This window comes from Manacus candei, unplaced genomic scaffold, assembly GCF_025592945.1.
Source record: "Manacus candei isolate 608988 ecotype Guabito, Panama unplaced genomic scaffold, ASM2559294v1 h1tg000073l, whole genome shotgun sequence".
NCBI classification, from domain to species: Eukaryota; Metazoa; Chordata; class Aves; order Passeriformes; family Pipridae; genus Manacus; species Manacus candei.
Genome location: NW_026138121.1, coordinates 1073123 through 1093918, shown reverse-complemented (window position 1 = coordinate 1093918; position 20796 = coordinate 1073123). Strand labels below are relative to the sequence as shown.

General features: G+C 60.7%; 2 protein-coding genes across 4 annotated transcripts; both read left to right on the top strand.

Annotated features, from left to right (window-relative positions):
- The first annotated feature begins 813 nt into the window (after nt 1–813).
- On the top strand, nt 814–4048 carry LOC127480379 (pepsin B-like). Of its 2 annotated transcripts, XM_051808486.1 has the most exons (9): nt 814–896; nt 998–1148; nt 1609–1726; nt 1976–2094; nt 2594–2793; nt 2945–3067; nt 3146–3290; nt 3538–3636; nt 3835–4048. In XM_051808486.1, the coding sequence occupies exons 1-9, from the start codon at nt 841–843 to the stop codon at nt 3985–3987; spliced, it is 1164 nt and encodes a 387-aa protein (XP_051664446.1). In that variant the 5' UTR covers nt 814–840; the 3' UTR covers nt 3988–4048. The 2 variants fall into 2 exon arrangements, with proteins under 2 accessions (XP_051664446.1, XP_051664445.1); XM_051808485.1 differs by lacking the exon at nt 3835–4048 and having other exon boundaries at nt 3146–3548.
- Nucleotides 4049–4884: 836 nt separating this feature from the next.
- TFEB (transcription factor EB) lies at nt 4885–19466 on the top strand. Of its 2 annotated transcripts, none has more exons than XM_051808697.1 (9): nt 4885–5183; nt 14140–14378; nt 14456–14710; nt 14798–14878; nt 15523–15643; nt 15823–15879; nt 16286–16361; nt 16517–16664; nt 16993–19466. In XM_051808697.1, the coding sequence occupies exons 2-9, from the start codon at nt 14184–14186 to the stop codon at nt 17431–17433; spliced, it is 1374 nt and encodes a 457-aa protein (XP_051664657.1). In that variant the 5' UTR covers nt 4885–5183; nt 14140–14183; the 3' UTR covers nt 17434–19466. The 2 variants fall into 2 exon arrangements, with proteins under 2 accessions (XP_051664657.1, XP_051664658.1); XM_051808698.1 differs by lacking the exon at nt 4885–5183 and adding an exon at nt 7825–8716.
- Nucleotides 19467–20796: the final 1330 nt, after the last annotated feature.

Here is a 20796-nt window from a genome sequence, read left to right as displayed (position 1 = left end):
ATCCAGACTCCTTTTGTAGGAGCTCTTTCTCGTTATCAGATGTATTCACAGCTCTGTCATTTCACCGGGGGAAGGACACAAACTGCTCTGTGCTTTGTGTCAAAATATTGACACAGGCTGAGTGCAGGGAGAGGAGATTAAGTGGGCGCGGACAGCGGGGAAGGGCTTCCCTCCTCCCCATGGACTGGGAGGTTTCTGGTGGAAATGGGGCAGTGGCAGGAGGGGACAGGTGAGGGCCGACCACATCCCTGCTGATCCTTGCTCTTCCCTTTGCTCCCTGCAGGGTCTGTCCAAGCTGAGGCAGATCCATCAGGATGTGATGGAGGAGGAAAGATGCTGAGGGGTTTCCTGAGCTGCTGCAGGCTTCAAACATCATTCCATGACTTGGATGGGAATGGGGGCCCCTGTCAGCAGGGACTGGGGCTCTGCAGGCACCTGTAGCAGGGGACAGCAGGGCTGCTCCTGCCCATCCCTGGAATGCCAGCAGCAGGAATTTCCATCTGCTGTGAGGGGTGTGTTTTGCCTTTGTTTTCTGGAAAGATCGAGCTGGTGCTGAGGGCAAGAGAAAAGACTTGAGCTTGTTAATAACCACAGGATTTTGCTTTCTGTCAGATGCCACTTACTTGGTCTCAGAGGCACTGGCCAACCTCTGGGTGCCCCAGCAGCCTGGCCAGGAGGGCAATCAGGGCGGCTGCCGTGATTAACAGCCCGCGGGTGTTGGTGGAGGGTGGGAGCAGCGATAGGGCAAAGGGGTGTCTGGAGCAGGAGCTGGGCACGGCTCTGGCTAAATACACCCTGCCTGGCACAGGAGCTGCCACGGAGCCACCGGCACCAGGGACCATGTGGGGGCTGGTGCTGGCCCTGCTCTGCCTCCCGCTCGGGGAGGGGACGCTCAGGTGGGTCCTGGGGAGGGCTGTGAGGGGCAGGGACTCAGCAAGGGGAGGGGGCACAAAGGGATGGGGCCACTCGGCATCTCGCTGCCTCCTGCATCCCCCAGGATCCCCCTGAGGAGGGGCAGGTCCATCCGGGAGCTGATGAGAGAGAAGGGGTTGCCAGAGGGTTTCCTGAACAACCTCAGAGGGGACCCGGGGAGGAAATACCAGCTCAGTGGTGCTGTGGCTTATGAACCTCTCATGAACTACCTGGATGTAAGTGCTAAAGCTTTTCCTGCCTCCTCTGAGCCACCCTCGGGTGTTTTTTGGGATGCCCTCCTGCTTTCCTGGCTGGCTGGGGGAAGCTCTGCAGTGGGGGCTTGGCTCCCTCCCCACTCCCCATCGAGGGGCTGTGCTGGGTGTGGGCAGGGGTTTTGCTGGGGTTTAGCCTGGCTCCAAGGGCTGGGTGATGCTGGGAGAGGAGGGCGGGAGGCACCAGTTCCTGAACTGGAACAGGGAAATGCCTTCTCAGGAAAAGCAGAGTTGATGGTTCTAGGGCAGAGCTACTGCTCCTGGCCTTGCTCCTCTGTGTCAAAGGCAAATCACTGTCCCACAAGGACCACGAGCCTTTCCTATGGCCCCACAGCAGTTTGGGTGTCTAGCAGGGGACACAGGGCTGAAAACTCATTGGAAAAACCAGGCAGAAACAGAAATCCACTCCCACTCTTGCTCACAGACCTTCTACTTTGGGGAGGTCAGCATCGGGACCCCTCCCCAGAATTTCCTGGTGATCTTCGACACCGGCTCTTCCAACCTGTGGGTTCCCTCCACCTACTGCCAGAGTCCAGCCTGTGGTGAGCACCCCTGGGGGACACAGCCGTGCCAAGGGGGCTGGAACCCCCCTCCTCAGTGCTCCCTGGAGCTGTGACAGGGAAACAGTGAGAGCTGGGGGGGTTTGGTGTCTGCTCCGCTTGGTGACACCGCGGGGCTGGGTTTGGATGGTCCCTTCCCTGCAAAGCCTCGTGCTGGGGCCCCTGTGGGGACAGGGGTGCTGAGGTGAGGGCAGGATGTGATCTGGGGGCTGTGACCTTCTCTCTGTGCAGAGGATCACACCAGGTTCAACCACAGCCTGTCGTCCACCTTCCTGGGCACCGACGTGACCTACACCCTGAGATATGGGTTCGGGGACCTGTCGGTGGTGCTGGGATATGACACGGTGACAGTAAGTGACTCCTGACCTGTTGGTGTGTGGCTGCATCAGGGTAAGAGGTGCCTGTGGTTACAATCAGTCTAATTTGCTTAAAAACTCGGGGAGTAGCTGAAAGTACCTTCTCATTCTGGGGGTTAGTTTAAGGTGTGTCAGCATGAATTTACTCCAACACTGGGATCTGCAAACAAACTCATTCCGAGTCCTCTGGGCTTTCCACCCCTGGTTTGGGATAAGGGATACCTTTGGCCACAAGAATTTGCTTTATATACATCTGAGCTTTGTCCTTACAGGACATAAGAGATGTGAAAATGTGATTTTAAATTACTTTAAGAGGCCCTGGTTTTTAATTAATTTAAGAGGCAAAACCATTTAGTGAGTATTTTTATGAAACAATGAGTGATGGGACAAAGACTGTGAGTCAGGCTGCTCCTGACCCCATCGGCGATGGGCATGAGCTCAGCATCTCCCAGTGTAGATTTGCCTTTGTGACCAAACTTCCCTCTCCCTCTAGATCCAGAACATCGTCATCAGGAACCAGGAGTTTGGCCTGAGCCTGTATGAGCCCAGCAGACCCTTTTACTACCTGGATTTTGATGGGATTTTGGGCATGGCTTACCCAGGCGTTGCCATCAGTGGTTTCAACACGCTGATGCAGAACATGCTGCAGCAGAACCAGCTCAGTGAACCCATCTTCAGCTTCTACTTCTCCCGGTGAGACCTCTGGCAGTGGGTCCCTCTTCCACGGGCGCAGCGTGGGTCCATCCTTTCCTGCATCCTCACCTTCTCCCCACTCACCTCTGTGCTCCAGCGCTTCCCGTGGATCATCCTACCTGATTTTGGGTCTCATTTTGTGTCTTTCCAGCAACCCAACATATAGTTACGGTGGGGAAGTCATCCTGGGGGGGGCTGACCCCCAGCTGTACTCCGGGGAGGTTTTATGGGCTCCTGTGGTCCAGGAACTGTACTGGAAGATCAGTATCGAGGAGTAAGTGCTGCCCCACAGCTCAGGGCGGGTCTTGGAGCGGGGGAGCCTTTTCTGACGCCTTTCCTGCTGGTTCTCCAGGTTCTCCATTGGGTATTCAGTCACCAGCTGGTGCAGCCAGGGCTGCCATGGCATTGTGGACACTGGGACATTCCTGCTGACCATCCCAGGGCAGTTCATGCCAGCCCTGCTGCAGGCGCTGGGCGCAGAGGAGAGCGACTACGGGGTAGGTGGGCAGGAGGCACCGGGTGATGCCGAGGGACAAGGACACACCTGGGAGCAAAACATCTCACCTGGAACGGCCCTGCAGTGCTGTGAAACAGAAATAATTCTTCCAAACGTGACAAGTGTGGGGCAGCACAACCCTGGCACCATCAGAGCCGTGCTGACCCTTAAGGAGTGTGGCCACCGGCATAAGGCCAGTGCCAGCCCGGGGGTCCTGACCCCTCTGCCCCTCTTTGCCTCTCTTGCAGTTCCTCGTTGACTGCAGCAGTGTCCCAAACATGCCCACCCTCTACTTTGCCATCAGTGGGGCCTGGTTGTCGCTGCCTCCCACTGTCTATGTCCTAGAGGTAGGTGGGATTTGACCATTCCCAACAGGTCTTTGCCATCCCAGGGCAGTTCTGCTCGGGAGAAAATCCGAGTTTCTTCTCGGGCACAGAGGCCTCCAGCACCCGATTCCACGGTGCTTTTGCTGCCTGTCAGGGATCCTGTTCCCAGCCAGAGCAGCTCCTCACTGGAGCTGAAATTTGCTCTTTTTCCCCCAACAGAACGATGGCATCTGCACCGTGGGGGTCGAGAGCACTTATGTGCCCTCTGCCAGTGGCCAGCCCCTCTGGATCCTCGGCAACCTCTTCCTCAGGCAGTATTACTCCATCTTCGACATGGCCAACAACAGAGTTGGCTTTGCCCTGGCAACTTAGGGATGCTGAGCATCACCCATGGCAGAATTTGTCCCTGGAACACCTTCTCCTCCTTTGGATCTGTGCGGGGTGATAAGTAGTGAATAAAGGGCTGCAAATCCAGCTGCCTCGTGTCTCCTCTGGCTGCAGCTGAGCAGGGGCTGGCACAGCTTTTCTTGGTGGAACAGCAAAATCTGAGCTCATGCTCGAGATTTTCAGGCACTTCCTGATGTGCTCGGAGCCTTTGGATTGCAGCAATGGCAAACTGGGGCTGTTTTTTTTTTTTTTAATGGGACCCGGATGCCTGCTGGGGCTGGCTGGGAAAACTGGGATGAGTGGGAGAATTTCAGGCTGCACCATGTGCTCAGCTCGAGAGACTCCAGGGCTGAGCTGCTGTGGTGGCTGGAGGCTTCAGGAACCAGTTTGGAGCAGGACGTGCAGAACAAGGAGCTGCGTGTGAACAGCTCCGGGTTCCTTCGGTTTGGGGGAATTGCCCACGTGTATTTGCAAATAAATTAGGGATTTAAAAGTGTCATGCAAGGGCGCTCATGATCCTTGCGCGAGGGGCTGCACAATCCTGGTGCGAGCAGCGACATGACCCCGGGGCTGCGCGGTCCCCGTGCCAGGGGACGCACGACACTTGTGCAAGGAACTGCACGATCCTGGTGCAAAGGGCTGCACGGCGCGGGCACAGCCCCGCCTTCACCCCGCTCTGGGGGTGGAAAACCCGATTTTTGGGGAGGAAAAAAAAAAAAAAACCCAAAACATTTTTAGGGAGGAGCCCTCCCGTTCCGGGGAGGAAATTACCACCAACCCCGAACTGCCGGGCGGGGACTACAAGTCCCGGCAGGCGCGGGCGGCCCGGCCCCGGTGCGAACTGCAGCTCCCGGCGTGCCCGGGGCCGGCGGAGCGAGCGAGGGCAGCGGGGCGGGCGGAACGGGCCGCGCCGGGCCGGGCGGGCGCTGCTGCCCTCCCTCGGCACGGGGCCGAGCCGGGCCGGGCTGGGCTGAGCTCGACCGGGCCGAGCGCAGCCGGGCTGAGCCGGGCTGAGCCCAACTCCGCCGAACCGAGCCGGAGGGCCGAACCGAGCCGGGCCGAGCGGAGCCGAACCGAGCTGAGCTGAGCCGAGCTGAGCCGAGCTGAGCTGAGCTGAGCCGAGCCGAACCGGGCTGAGCGCAGCCGAACCACTTCGTTGCCTTCTCCGTCCTCCCCCCCGGGTGAGTGCAGGGGTGCGGGGTCCCGGGTGGTCCCGGGGAGGGGGGTCGCTCGGCTGGGAGCCCACCTTGGTGCGGGGGTGTGGGGGGTGTTTGGGTGCCCCCCTTCTCCCCCCCGCCCCGCTCCTGCCCCATCCCGGCAGGGCGCTTTGAACTCGTAGTTTCTTTTTTCCCCCCGTTTCGCGGTAAATAACACCGCCCCCCCCGCGCTCCCCGCGCCCCCGGCAGCGGCCCCCGCGCACGGGAGGCTCCAGCCCGGCCGGGGCCGCGGCTGCTCCCGCCGCTGCCGGGAGGGCTCGGGGGTCTCCGGCAGCTTGGCCGGGTGCCCCCTCCGACAGAATGAGGGTCCCGGGGGGCTGCGAGACCACCGGCAGCCCGAGGGGACTTGCCCCGGTCGCCTTTCCCGGCGGGACCACCCCCCCGCACCCGGCACCCCACGCGTGGGGAAACCGAGGCACGGATGCTCCAGGACACCCGGGGTTCGCTGGGGGGGGCCGTGCACCCCTCCACCCCCCCGGGACAGGGCGCAAAAATCCCCCCCGGTTTCGGGGACCGAGAGTGGGACCCGCCCTGTGAGTGTCCCCCCCCTCCAAGCCCTGCTGCTTTTGGGGTCTGCAAAGGCTGGGAGGAGTGGGGGGTACCCCGTGTCACGCGGCTTTTAGGGGGTCACCAAGAAGACACTCCTCCCCGGGGAGTTTAGGGGGCATAGGAGGGGCTGCCCCGAACCTACGGCCGCCGATTAATGATATTCATGAATTAATTGCGAGGCAGGAAGGATTACGCCAGCCCCCCGTGTTCTCCGGAGCTTCAGCGAGTCAGATGATGGGGAAATTTCCTTAAAAAAAAAAACACAACAAACCAACCAAACAGAACGACAGAGAAAATCTGGTGGTTATTGTGCTCTTCTAAGATAAATAAATAAGCCGGTGCGAGTCCGGGGAAAGCAGGGCCCGTTTCCAGGAATCCCGGCGCTCCTGCGCGTTCCCGGCCCTTGGGGCACGGGGGAGTTTGTGTTTTTTATATAACAGGGAGTCCGGCAGCAGCGGAGAGGGGGACCGGCGGGGTATGTTTTCTTTCCCCCCCCTCCTCTGTACTTCCCTGCCATGTTTGCTTGGCTTCATGCACGGCTGCTCCGGCCAGAGCAGGGAATGGGGCTGGTTTCTCCCGGCTGCGGGTGCCGAGCCTGCCCTTACCTGCCGCCGGGGGATCCGGCAGGGAGAACCGTGCTGGCACCGGTGGGAATTGGGGATTGGGCGGCCGGAGTTGGGAAACCGCCGGATTTGGGCTATCGGGGTGGGTGTGGTGGCGGGTCACGGCAGCACGTGCTGACCCCGCCGGGCCTGGAGAGGAGCCGGGTGTTTTCCGAGGGATGCTGGGTTTGCTTCCTGAGGGATTCTGGGTTTGCTTCCCGAGGGATGCTGGCCGCGTGTGTTTTCCATGGGATGCCGGCCTGGCCGCCCGCCCTTATCAGTAGGAAACCGCTCCGGGGTGGAGCTGGAGCTGGCTGCGGCGGGGCGATCCAGCATCCGGGTGTTTGGGATGGAGCTGTGATTCCAGCCAGCTCTTTTATTGCTTTTTCCACGCTCCGCGGCGCCGAGTTTACGGCACGTGTGTTCCTGGTCCCCCCCTGTGCCGAGGTGAGGGTGCCCCGGCTGCCGGATTTTGGCGGTGCCGTGGGGAACGGGAAGAGCCCCGTGGGACAAAATGATGAATCATCGGAGCAGGGGGGACATTCCCGGGGCCGAGGGTGGGGTGGCTGGAGCAGCACAACCCCGCGGGGAAAAAACAGCCCTGCAGGGAAACGGGGCTGGGGAGGCCATGCCGGGGGCGTCCCCCTAAAAAGCCACAAGTGCTGAGGGTAGAAACACCCTCGTGGGTCTTCCCACAACATGGGGTACGGGAGGGGGGAGCTGGAGGCCTAATGTGATGGCACAGCAAGGATCTCATCCCTGGAGTGCTGTTTCTCCTTTCCTGAGGTGCAGACAGCTGATGGGGAGGGACGGAGCTGGCACATCCCTGTCACCTCTGTGCTCCATCCCTGGGGACAGCTGGAGTTTGTGGGTGGGTTTTTGGGGGCACCTTGAGCTGCACTTGCCCAAAGGGAGCCATTTTGTAACTCCCCTGCATGGGATTATCCCTCTTCCCACCCAAAGAGGAAGTGGCATCACCTCCATGAGCCAGGATGGCACCACTTGGGCCTTTCTGAGCCGCTGTGTGGTCCCAGTGCAGAGGTGGATGGGATGCAGCGATGGGGGTTCGTCACTGGAGGGCTGAAAGGGAAGGTCCCTTCCTGAGCACACAGGAAGCACCTGCTCATCTTTTCATTCCCCCACTGGTATGTACGTGAGGAACCTCAGTGGTTCCCCCCCAGTTCAGTCCAAGGTCGTGCCCCTCTACCTGGGGCTTGGCTCTCGGTCGGAGCAGGTTTTCCATGTGGATTCCCATGCCATGGTCAGCCCAGGAATCCGGGAAGCTGAGCCCTGTGCTCCAGGATGAGGTCCGTGTCCTTCTCCTCACCTTCCAGGGAGACCCATGAGTTGGCTGGAGGTGAAGGCAGTGCTTTGCTGAGGAAACAGGGAGTGGGGGATTCTCCCTTCCTGGAGGCACGGGGGTGGTTGGGGAGGTGTTTTGGGGAGGTAGGTTCTCCAGGGCTGGAGGAGGAGCACTGTGGGATGAGCACTGTGGGATGCCCAAGGGATTTACAGTGGGTGGTGGGTGGGTTGTCCTAGATGGGCTCACCCGGGGAAGGTTCAAGGTCTTTCAGTGCCACATCCCCACGGTCCTACAGCCTTTCCGAGGAGGTTGTGCCACATTAAAGTCTCTTCTAAGAATTGCTCCTGGGGTTTTGTCACCTTTCCTATGAGCACATTCAGCTCCAAACAAACTCCCCACGCCCTGTGCTCTGCTTAAATCCCCTCTAGTTAAATGGGTGCAACTTTCTTTCCGGATAAACCTGAAATGCCCAGCGTGGGGACGGGCAGGGGAGTTTTGGGAGCCTCAGGGACCAGCAAGGGCAGCAGCACTGGCTCTTGGCCAGGCTGTGTGGGATTTTCGTGAAATTGCGTTGGGTAGGGAATTTTGAGGATGAAATGAAGAGGGGGCTGCAGCCACCCGGCACACGGGGAGCTTTTCCCTGCTCCTGGATCGCACACCCCAGGGGAGGAGGGAGCTGGTGCCAACGGGCTTGGCTACAGCTCCTGCCTTATCTGCAGCAGGGTGGGTGCCACACTCAGCCCCGGCCCTGCGGCTCCTCGGGGAACGCTCCAGGCTCGGGGCAGGCGAAGGGCTCGCCTGGAGAAATCCCAGCCTGGTGGGAAAAACCCCCGGGCTCCTCCGTGGTCGAACCGGCGCAGCGTGTGCCGGGGAGGCGGCAGCGCCCGTGGCAGGGCCCGACCCGGCTGCAGCGGTGCCGTGCCAGGGCAGGGGCTGGATTGGCAGCGGGGGCTCCCCAGAGGCCAGTTTGACCTTCACGGAGCAGGAAAGCGGCGGGCTGAGCCGGGGGGAAGGAGGGAAGAGCAGGAGCCTCTCCTCAGCGGGTAAGCGGCGGTGGCCGGGCGCTCCCCGGGCATGGGGGTGCTGTGGGGTGGGATGGCAGCGAGATGAGCCCTGGGGAGGTTTGGGAGGGCAAGTCATGGGCTGTCTCCAACTTGTTTATTCTTGGGGAATGGGAACAGCTGTGTCTCCCATGGCTGGGGCTGCCGGGCACGGTCCGGTTACATGAGCTCTGCCTCCGCCGAGCCTCCGGGCCGGGCCTTGGGGGCTGGACACGGCGTATTTATAAATATTACCTCCTTCCAGCAGCACGGGGCTTGCAGGGAGGGAGGGAGGAGGGATGGAGGCGGCGCTAGGAGTGCCTCTGGCACTGGGGGGGGCACAGGGTGGCCACTGTCACCTCGCACCTTGTGCTCGTGGCAAGTGGCACAGTGAACTTGGGGCACGTGGAGCTCAAGGGCTGCTTTGGCTGAGCACCCCAGCTCGCCAGGATGGTTTCTAGGATTTTGGGATGTGTGGTGGCTCTAAATCCCAGCGCCGTGGTGGATTATCTGCCCTGCTGGATCCAAGCTGGGGGCCGGGATGTGCTGTCCTGCCAGTTCCCCTTATTGCTCATTTATGCGGTTATTTAAAAAAGCCAACACCCAAATTGCCTGGAGTCACCCCGAATTGGGGCAGGACAGGGTTTGCTTTGGGCCCCCACTCCTGGGCGTCTCCTTTGCTGAGGTGAGCAGGACGTGCAGCGGGATTGAGAGTGGGATGTGGAGCCTTTCTGTCCCCAGCAGCCCCTCCAAGGTCACCCCGCTCCCCTCCTGCCTCCCCTGAAGGCGGGCGTGATACGGGGCTGATTAATCACCGAGCCCGGGGTGGTGAAGCTGCCGCTGGCTCAGCCCCGTCCTCCTGCCTCTTCACACTTTTATTTTTGATTGCTGCTGTTGGGGGGGCAGGAGGGGGGCCAGGGGCTGCCGGCAGGGGCTGTGAATTCCCCGGGTGGTCATTTGGACAGTGATGTTTCAATCAGGGCTCCTGCTCTGCTCCAGCTGCTCTGCAGGAAGGGGTTTTGCTCCGGTTTGGAGGCAGGAACTGGCCCCACTGTGGTGGGGTCCCAGGGGTCCCCCTGCCTCTCCCAGCCCTGGACCTGGCCCATGGGTGCCAGTCTCCATCTGCTGTGTCTAACTGGTGTGTTGGTCTGCGTGCCATCCCTCAGCTGTGCCACGCTGGGCAGAGGGGCTTTTTGGGGTGAAAAAGAAGCTTCTTGGGGTGAAGAAGAAACACTGGAGCAAGGCTGTGTATTATTAACCCCATAACTGCTGCCACGCACAGGTGGGCTCTTGTGGACATACCTTGGCACCACCAGAACCAGGGGGCTTTTTATGGACCCCATTTATTGAGCCCTGGGAGTGACACTGTGACAAGGGACGCTCAGCCCTGTGTGATACCCAGGGTTTCTCTCCACTGGGTCCCTGCCACCTCCTCGGTGGGTCAGGCGCTCTGGGGAGCCCTGTAGCTGTGCTGCCTTGCAGCCCGGTGTTAATGTTTTTCCTGCGCCGGGTCCCTGGGCCGCTTCCAGGCGCGGTGTTTAGCGCGGGGCAGGGAAAACATTTGGCCTCTGACCCGAGGCCTGTTAACAGCGTCGCGGGCCACGTTTCTGAGATGCCGCGGCTAAAAACGGTGCCGGTGACTCAGTCCCTCGCTGGTCTTGTCAACTGACCCCGGCCGGTCTTTGCCAAGTCCCTCCGCCTGCTCCTTCTCCCTTTCGGGGCTGCGTGACCCCCGGGCGGGGAAGGAGCCTCCGGGCAGGGCTGGAGTGGCCGTGCCCATCCACCTGCCCGACACATCTCCTGCCCGCTGGGTGGGTGATGGGGAGGGCGCTGTTGCTCTCTGGGGTTGGAAATGGGGCTTTGCCCCTGCTTTCCCACCTCCCCATCCTCACCCCAGAGGGACATAGGCTGGGTGAGACCTCTGGAGCTTCTGGTGTAGATTCGGGCATGGCTAATGTTGGTGCTGGATCAGGGTCTCCAAGGATGGAGGTTGCCTTCCTTACTGCCAGACTTCCCTCCCTGTGGGGAGGAATCCCTTCCTAACACTGCAGGGCAGACCCTGTCCTGCTGCCCCTTCCTGGGGCTGCTCACCCTCCTCATTCTGATGGAGGTGGCCTGATTACTCACTCCTGTGCTGCAGTGAGAAAAACAAGCAGGTTCGGAGGTTTTTTGCAACTTCCCCCCCTGCACCCCGTGTGGCTGCTGCCACGTTAAAACCAGGGGCCTGAAAATGAGGAACACAGAGCACGGAGGAGTCCTGACCTGCTGGCCCTGGCACTGGAGGGTCGCCCAGGTAACCCCTGCCCTGTTGTCCCCCTTCCCACACAGCAGGGTGGCAGCAGAGCCCACCCCCAGGCCGTGGGCACCTGTGGGGTGGCTTTGTGGATGCCCAGTGGGGTGGCAGCTCATGCTCCTTGATCTGGAGCAAACACCACTGGGCTTGTGGCTACCTGGACCTAGCCAGCTGTGCCTGCCTGGGCTGGGTTACCCCCAGGCTCCCTCACTTGCCACCCTGGTGTCTCTCCCCACCCCCCTGGCATTTGAAAACGAAAAACGAGGAAGGAAGGAAGGGAAGGCTCAGCCGGCACTCGCTGCCAGTAGCGAGAAGCGAAGCTGTTTTCACTTCTTTCTTCTCTCTTTCCTTTTTGCTGCCCCTCAGTTACCAGCCCGGAGCGGGGGTGGGTGGGTGGATGGCCCCGGCCCCCCCCCCTGCCCCGGGGGTCCCACTCCCCCCTGGAGCTGCCGATTGATTTTTCCGCTCATGAAACGGCCACGATCGACCGGGAAATAACCACAGACGGGAGCGGGGCTGGGCAGCGGCGCCTGCACCGAGTTTGGGGGTTCTCAGCCGAGTGGGGCACCGCTCCCTCCGTCCAGAGTGATGGGCAGTTGTGTGGCATTTGCAGGGGGGGCACCGCGGGTGCCACCTCCCCATGGCCACCCTGGGGGGGGGGGGGTAACCTGATCCCTGCACTCTGCAGGGGCTAAATCTGGAAACTGCCTCAGGGCAGCTTTGATTTCTGACCCACGCCTGGGCAGGAGCCCCCGGGGGTGCTCTGGGGCCTGGGTGCGTGGCTCCAGGTGTTGTGTCCCCTCAGGTGTCTCTGGGTGCCCCAGCCTCTCTGGGCAGCGGGTCTGTCGCCAGCCTGGCCCCTCGCGTTGCGGAGCAGCACCTGATGGAGCTCCAGCACGTCCCGGTGGTTGCTGAGCAGCCGACCCCGTGCCACCGGCTGTCACTGCAGGGATGAGGGACAGCTCGGGGCTCTGTGAAGTCCTGAAGGGGATTAGGGAGGGTTGGGGCAGCTCTGGGTGCCACTGGGGATCCTCCGGCTGGAGCCACCCCCGAGTGCCATCCTGGCATGTTGGGTTCTTGATGAAATAACACCCCCCAGAGGGAAAGCAAGAAAGGTCCAGAAATAACCACGCTGCTAAGTAGCAGCAGAGATGTTTGGAAGGGAGATGCGTTCCCTGGCAGTGGGTCTGGCGGGTGGTGATGGAACACGGCTGGAGCCTGGACAGCCCTGTGTTCTGTGTCCCCCCCAGAGAGGAAAAGAGGAGTTGGGGTGTGGAGAGAGATCGTGACCTTTTTCCTCCTCCCTCCAGCTTCCCACCCCTGAGCCCCTCTTCTGCCTCTCCATCCCCTTCCTGTTGCTCAATCACCCACCCTGGGCCTCCCACTGTCCTGCCTCCCTGTGAACCAGGATGAACCCTTGCTGGGCTCTCCTCCCAGTAGAGACCAGTCTGGGGCTCCCACTGGTGCAGGGACGGCTCTGGAGAACCACAGGGCACCTTCCCAGGAATAACAGGTATCCTGGATGGAGCTGCCATCCCATGTGCTCTATGTCTGTGCCCCTGGATGGTGGGATGTGTCTCCAGGGTGGGATGTGTCCCCCAGGGTGAGGTGCCTGCACGATGACAGCCGGGTCCCCATCCTGTCCCGCCAGGGCTGACTCAGAGCGAAAGCAGAAGCTGCTCCGTGTTTCGGGGGGTGGGGGGGAAGCCAAGCAGAACCAAGGGGGTTATTTTAAACCTGACCTAATTTCCCCCCTCTCATTATCAGGCCCGGCTCTGGCCACCCTTCCCCATCCTCATCCTGGGAGAGGGGATGCTTTTGATGCCCCCACCCCTATTTTCTATAAGGGGGTCTCACAGCCAGGCAGGGCAGTGGGATGGGGGCCGGTGGGGGTGAGTGGGTGCTGTGTTGTGGGTGGCTACACCCTGGCACCCTTCACGTGACACCCTCTGCGGGCTGTCCCTGGTGTCACTGGGGTCTTTTCCATGGACCTCTGCTGTTTCCCATCTCAAACAGCCCCCTGTCCCCTCCTCTAAGGCCATGTGCAACATCAGCCTTAATGAAGCTCCAGTGCATAACTGTCCTAGGCTCTCGGCTCCCATCCCCCTTCGGACGGGCCACCATGGCTAATTAATTCCCTTCCCCTTGCCGGTCAATAGCTGCTCTTGAGCTGTGTAATCGTATTGCTGTCCGTGCTGCCTTGATTTAATTTCCCCCCAGGACAGCGCGTGGCACCGCGTCCCAGGGCCGGTGTTTCGTGTCTGCCGTGGCCCCTCTGTCTGCCATCACACCTTGTATTTAAATAGCAAAGCCCCCCGGATTCGTCTGGTGATGCCCCCCGGGTGTTCTGTTCCCCTGGCAGCTTTGCTTCGGGTCCCGTGCTCTGCTTCCCTCCCAGCCTGCAGACGCAGATCCGGACCCCCCATCCCGCGCGGCACCTCCCGCATCCCGGCCCCGCGTGGGAAAGGCGCCCGTGGAAAGCTGCCGCGGTGGGTCGGCTCGGGCAGCTCCCCGTGCCCCGGCATCCTCTCGCCCTCCGCGGGCGCCGTCCCCTTTGTACGGGGGAACAAGGGCCGGTCTGTGCGGGGCGGGGGCCTCGCCCGCTCCCCCCGCCCCCGCGCTCGCGTGCGGGCCCCGCACAGAGCCCGCCTTGTTCATCCCGCCCCGGAGCGCGGCTCTGGGACAGCCTGGGCTGGGGTTAAACCTGCCTCCGGCTCCTGGCACCCGCCGGCCTTTTCTTCCTGCTCTTGCCTTGCTTTCTCTTTCCCTTTCGCTCCCTGGCTCTGGGTTTTCCCGTCGTTCCGGTGTTTGGGAAGTTGGCGGCTCAAAGCGCTCTCCAGCCGTGGTATGTGAGTCCACGCTCGCCGGGCACGGGGTCCTGGCTGCTCCCTGTCCCCCTCGGGGTCCCTGGCCTGGCTGCTCCCTGTCCCCCTCGGGGTCCCTGGCTGTCCCTGGGGACAGCGGTGGTGTGGTGGGAGGCTGCAGCAGGAGGACAGACCCATCCAGCCGGCGTTGGGGCGTCCATCCCGGATCAGGGCCGGTGCGGGTGCTCCGGGGTGTCTGCTCCCTCCCTGGGCCTCAGTTTGCCTCCTGCACAGTAGGCTGCTGGTGACGTGCCGTGTCCCCCTGCCAGGGTGAGCTCCGTGCCCGGTGGTGCCCGCGTGTCCCCCCAGCACCATGGCGTCGCGCATCGGGCTGCGCATGGAGCTGATGAAGCAGCAGGCGCAGCAGGAAGCGGAGCGGGAGCGGGTGCAGCAGCAGATGATGATGAACTACATGCAGCAGCAGAGGATGCCCGTGGCCTCCACCCCGGCCATCAACACCCCCGTTCACTTCCAGTCCCCGCCGCCAGTGCCCGGAGAGGTCCTCAAGGTACCGTGCTGGGGGTGTCCCCCCTGCCCAGCCGTGGGGGAGCCCGCGGGGGTCCCTCACGGTTCGTCTCCTCGCAGGTCCAGTCCTACCTGGAAAACCCCACCACGTACCACCTGCAGAAGTCACGGGACAAGAAGGTTCAGGCTTATCTCTCTGAGACCTACGGGAACAAGTTCGCTGCCCACGTCAGCCCCGCCAGCCACTCTCCCAAGCCGCCCCCCGCCGCGTCCCCCGGCGTCCGGCCCGGCCACGTCCTGTCCTCCTCGGCGGGCAACAGCGCTCCCAACAGCCCCATGGCCATGCTCAACATCGGCTCCAACCCCGAGCGGGAGGTGAGGGGGTGTCAGCGCGCAGCTGGGGGGGCACAGGGTGCTGGCAGGGGCAGGGAAGCCCGTTGGCACCTGCGCTTTTCCTTTCAGTTCGATGAGGTCATCGATGACATCATGCGCCTGGATGACGTTCTGGGCTACATGAACCCCGAAGTCCACATGCCCAACACGGTAAGTGGGGGGTGATAGGAACGGGTCAGACCCGGGGCTGAGGGAGGGAGGGGTTCTGGGGGCCCCACAGCCCTGTGCTTGCAGGGACAGAGGTGGCACAGAGGGGACGTTCCTCCACATGTGGGGTGCCAGCCCAAGCCAGCCCCATCCTTGCAGGCAGCAATGTCTCCCTTTTTCTAAGAGAGCCAGTTCTCCAGCTTCTTTCCCTCTAATGACAGTTGGGAATCCTTTTAAAAAGCCAGAGAGGTGGGAGAGGGGCGTGGGGAGGGACCCAGTGTCCACTACAGCATGGGGGGATGTGAGTGCTGGGAGAAGTTTCCCAGCAAGAAGCTCCCTCAGAGCCTCCCCATCTCCTGGGTCAGATCCTTATGGCAGCTTGTGCCTCCCAGTGGGATTCATCCTGCCGAGCCCTTCTCGGATGTGATTCATCTGCCCTATTTTAGATGTTGGCCGTGGGAGGGGATCAGCTGTGCCCTTTGAAGTCCTGTTTTCTTTGCTGCTCTGATTATTGCTGCTTTAAGGGCCATGGGAAGACAATTCCACCTGCCTGGGCTACGCACTCCCATCCCAGAGGCCGAGGGGCTGGGCTTGATCCCGGTCCCCATCCTGGATGGAGCCAACCCACCTGTCCCTCTGCTTTTCAGCTGCCCATGTCCAGCAGTCACATGAATGTCTATAGTGGGGACCCCCAGGTGACGGCCTCGCTCGTCGGTGTCACCAGCAGCTCCTGCCCTGCTGACCTCACCCAGAAGAGGGAACTCACAGGTACGTCCCCAGAGCTGGGGTGGTGACAGCGAGTGCCAAAACTGGCTGGGGCTGCTCTATCCCCATGGGCAGGGAGGGCGGCTCTGGGGAGTCCTGGGGGGCTCTGATGCCAGCCTGGGATGCTGGTGGGGTGAGGCACAGCCTTGTCCCCTCTGGGTGATGTTGTGGGTCTCCTGCAGATGCCGAGAGCCGAGCCCTGGCCAAGGAGCGCCAGAAGAAAGACAATCACAACCTGAGTGAGTTCAGTGCTGGCTCTCCCTGTCCTGACCCCAGAGCCCTTTCTCCATCACTCTTCATCCTCATTCCTCCTTTCTCTGAGCTGTGTCTCCCTTCCCATCCTACCTCACTGTCAGGAGAGACCCCCAGACCCTGCATGGCTCCCTCTTTCCTGACTCTCCAAAATGCAGTGCAGGAAACACCCCGTTGTCCTTCTGGGGGAAGGCCAGGCCTGCTGGGCCATGGCTGGTGTTTGGCTCCAGGTTTCTCATCCTGAGCCCCTCAGCTCCAGAGGCACTGGGGCACAGTGGTGGCTCCCAGCCCCTTGAGCCGGGAGCAGCAGCGTGGCTGGGGGGGGCTGTGGGATGTGGAGCCTCCCCTGCTCCTGCTGCCCCCTCATTTCCATGCCTCTCTTCTCACCTGCAGTTGAGAGACGGCGAAGGTTCAACATCAACGACCGCATCAAAGAGCTGGGGATGCTGATCCCCAAGGCCAACGACCTGTATGTACCTGTGGCTCCTGCAGGGGGGATGACTGTGGGTCCTGGGGGCTTGCTCAGCACACGGGGGTACCTGCAGAGGGGCTTTCGGTGCAACAGGGGTGAGGAGACACATTGCTGGCACACAGGCCCTTCTCTTTTTCCACCCTGGGTGACAGGGATGTGCGCTGGAACAAAGGGACAATCCTGAAGGCGTCTGTGGACTACATCAAGAGGATGCAGAAGGACTTGCAGAGGTCACGAGACCTGGAGAATCACTCGCGGCGCCTGGAGATGACGAACAAGCAGCTGCTGCTCCGCATCCAGGTGAGCTTCCCTGCACTCCTCCCTCCCTCTGCTCGGCCCCAGCCCCACGGGCAGCTCACTCCTGCCCTGCTAAGGGGACAGGCAGGGGCTCTCATCCCTCTTCTGGCTGGTAAGTCCTCAGGGACAAAGTCCTCGGACAAACCTGATGTCTGAGGCTCAGGTCGCTGCACCCTGTTGAGCTTGGCATGGGTCACCCATTTTCCATCTTCCACCTCTCCCAGGGGCTCCTTCTCTGTGAGCTCAGTCCCTCTGTCCCTGCCACCTCCATAAATGTCCGTGTGTCCCCGTGTGTGACATCCCACCAAAGCCCTGCTGTGTCCTGTTGCAGGAGCTGGAGATGCAGGCACGTGTCCATGGGCTGCCCACCTCCTCGCCCTCGGGCGTCAACGTGGCCGAGCTGGCTCAGCAGGTGGTCAAGCAGGAGGCCAGCGGGGACGAGGGGACGCTGGAGCCACTGCTGCCACCCCCGGACCCCGAATCGCAGCCGCAGCCGGCGCTGCCCCCGCCGCCCCAGTCTCCCTTCCACCAGCTGGACTTTACCCACAGCCTGAGCTTCGACGACGGCTCCCAGGGCTTCCCGGACAGCCTGGAGCCTGGGCACAGCGCTTCCTTCCCATCCCTATCCAAGAAGGAGCTGGACTTGATGCTGATGCAGGACACGATGCTGCCCCTGGCCTCTGACCCCTTGTTCTCGGCCATGTCCCCGGAGGCCTCCAAGGCCAGCAGTCGCCGGAGCAGCTTCAGCATGGAGGACACAGACATGCTGTGATGAGGAGCTGCTGCGAGGACTGGCCCGTCAGGTTTGGGGTGTGAAGTCACAGGACACGCCTGGCAGGAGGAGCCCGTCCTGCCACGCACTTGAATCTTCCCAGGAGTACCTTTCTCTATGCAACGGGGGCTCGGGTCGTGCCCGCCGGGTGCCACCGTGTCTTTCTCAGCTTGTTTTTGCCAGGGGCGGGGATGGACCTTCCTGGCTTGCCGTGGCATTGGCCTGACTGCAGATTCCACGGCCCGGGAGCGTGGTGTCGGCTGCTTTGCCTTTCAGCGAAACCCTCCCGGCCCGACCCCCTTCCCCAGGGTGCCTCTGGGAGCCCCCAGCCCCTGGGAGCAGAGGGAATGCTCCGAGCTTTGTGTCTGGCTTTGCTGCCTCCTCGCCCCGCTCCGGGAGCCCCCGTTCCCAAGGAGTCTTGTCCAGTGTGGTGTCCGAGCCCCCGATGCCTCGCGGTGCCACATCCCTTGCGGTTCCTCCTTCCTCCGAGCCACCTCTTGGGGTCACAGGGCTGGGGGCAGACCAGGGGCTCCAATTAGTTGGAGCACATTGATTAACATGGCACCGGGGTGTTGCCTGAGTGAGATGGGCCTGAGGCTACAACTTCAGGTGGGTGTTGAAGGCATCCAGAAGAGCTGGGATGGGGTGTTGGATGCTCCACCAACCCCCTGCTGTGACCCCACCTTGTGGGGGGACCCCAGCTCGGGGTTAGGCAGCACCCACCACCCCAGAACCTCGCTGGCCTCTGGACAAGGGCTGGACACGGTGTCAGGTGACCTCCAGCCTCCCTTGAGATGCCCCCACAGAGGTGCCCTGTGACACGGAGCTCTGGCTCTTTGCTGGAAGCATAAAGGGGTTTCACGCTGTTTTGGGGATACCTGTTGAAGGTCCTGCCCCATGTGGGCACGAAGGTCTGGGCTGTGAGCAGGGAATGGTTTGTACCAGTTGCCAAACTGAGCTGCTGCTCTCTCTGCCTTGGACTCTGGGGGTTGTTTCCCTTCCAAGTGTCACCAGCTCGTTCCCCAGCCAGGATGGCTCCGTGCTGGGGATCTGCTTTGGGCTCTGCCTCTTCTGCCCTCCCAGCCTGGGAGGTGGCTGGGAGGGAGCTGGGAAGGGCAGGGGGACACTGTTCACAGGGAAAATACTGCATGGATTTCTTCAGGGAGAGGAGGGAAGGCGGGGGAGAGGAGACCCCCTTGGCAACCATCACCCTCTGGGCTGTGGGTGCCCTCGGGGATGGGGCTCCCTGAGTGCCCCCCGTCCTGGACCAGGGATGGGGGATGTGTGGGGTCAGGAAAGCCCAGCCAAGGTGGGACAAACATGCCCCATGGTGGCTGGGTTTGGGATTGGAAGTGGGGGACAGCCACAGTGCCCCCCTGGAGAGGTGCCTGTGGGGTGTGAGGGTGTGGGGAAGTGCAGAAGGAGGGGAGGAGAGGGGGGAGGGAGAGGGAGGAGGTGTTGGAGTGGCCCTGGAGCGCTGGGACAGGGCAGGGGCCAGGAAGGAGGGTGCTGGGCGAGGGGCTCTTGGTTTGAGGAGCTGTTGGGTTTGGGGGTGTTCACAGGAGGCCTTGGCACCCTCTGTGTGCTGCCGTTAGTGCCTGTAAAGAGAATTATCCCCTGGCAGGGTGACAGCACCCGGCGCTGTGCTGGGTCCCTGGGGAGGGGGGATCCCTGGATCTGTGCACCCCAGAGGAGCTGCGTGGCTGCCTCAGGGCAGGCCTGTGAAATCCCCTAGGAAATTGGGATTGTCGTGGCTTTAGGGTGGTTCTGTTGGGCCCTCGGGCACCGGCAGGACTCAACCAGAGCACGAGATGTGGCGTCTCCCCCAGCCGTGAGTAAACAGTTGTGGATTATAATTATTATTATTTTTTTTTTAATCTTTTGGGGGTTTTGTTTGTTTTTCTCTTTTTTTTTTTTTTTTTTTTAATGCACTGTGCTCTGATTAAAAAATTTTACTACTGTTTTATAAATAAATGTATAAAAGAATGAACTGGAATGGAAGAAGAATCATTAAAATATATTTATTTACAACACCCTGGAGCGTTGCAGTTGCAGTTTCTTCTTGTCCCAGGAGCTCACCTGTGTTTCCTACCTGTTGGGTGGCCTCTGGAGCAGGAGTGGGGGCTTTTCCCGCTGCTGGGGCTGGATTAGCATCACCCCTGGGAAAAATCTGCTTACAAAGTGTCCTGCTGAGCCCGTGCCTGGCAAAACTCATCCCACGCCACATCTGCAGCCACGTGCCAGGTTCCCACTGCCCCCCATCACTCCCCCTCTGTGATGGTGTTAAACACACACACGAGGGAAAAAAAGAAAGCAAATCCACCTTAAAATAGACTTCCCAGGATGGAAAATCACAGGGGCTAATCTTGGAAACTTTATTGAAAGAAGAAGGAGGGGAAAAAAGAGCGAGAGGAGTCCGAGGGGGGAGAGGAGGAGCGAGTGGTTCCAGACACTTTAGAGAAAAAATAAAAAAAAAATCCCTGATTTGATTTATCTGGGGAGTGTGAACACTAAATAGAGAACAACGCCTGAAGTGTGAATTATTTCCTATATTAACACAGAGAAAAACTGATAGCCTTTTCATGTCAGGAGAATAGTGTGGAGGGAGGGAGGGGAGCGAATGACATTGTTCCATCTCCGGGTTTGCTCACTCTTTATCAGGCTGAGATCAAAATTTATTCCCAGGATGAGGCCTGCGGCCCGGCTGAGGCCCTAGAGATTTTTAAGGGCCTAATTAAGAAAACAGGATGAAAATGGCGAAATAAGAGGGCAATTTACTTCTTGCAGAATAGGGAGATCAAATCAACTTATGAGCAATTAATGTGCACAAGGAGAGAATAAAGGGATGCCGGGATATGGAAGAGGGCCTCATTTTAATGACATGCTCTGGTGTTGGCATAGAGGATTACTCTGAAGGTCAGATGTAGATTGAAACGACCTTGCAGATTCTTAACCCTCCTTCCAATTAACAGAACCAACTCAGAAATGCAAAAGACCCTGGCTCGGAGCACTGTCATCCCTTTATGTTCCGAAGGGAGGGGGAAAAATAAAATTACAAAGGAGAGAGAGGACGAAAGGGGGTTTCCTTGGCTTCCACAGCAGCTGCGGAGACGGGAGCTGGGGCAGGCGGGAGAGGAGGCTCTTAATTACAGTCTGAGAGCCACCCACGGAAAAAACGGTGTCAGGGCTCCGAGTGGGATATAAAAGGGAGGCAGCAGCGGCTGGGGCTGTGGCGGGTGTGATGAGCTGCGGCAGGGCTCTGCCCGTGGGGATGGGATGGGATGGGATGGGATGGGATGGGTGCACAGAGCCGTGGGATGGGGAGCAGACGAGTGTCACCACACCGGGGTTGGGGCTGCACCC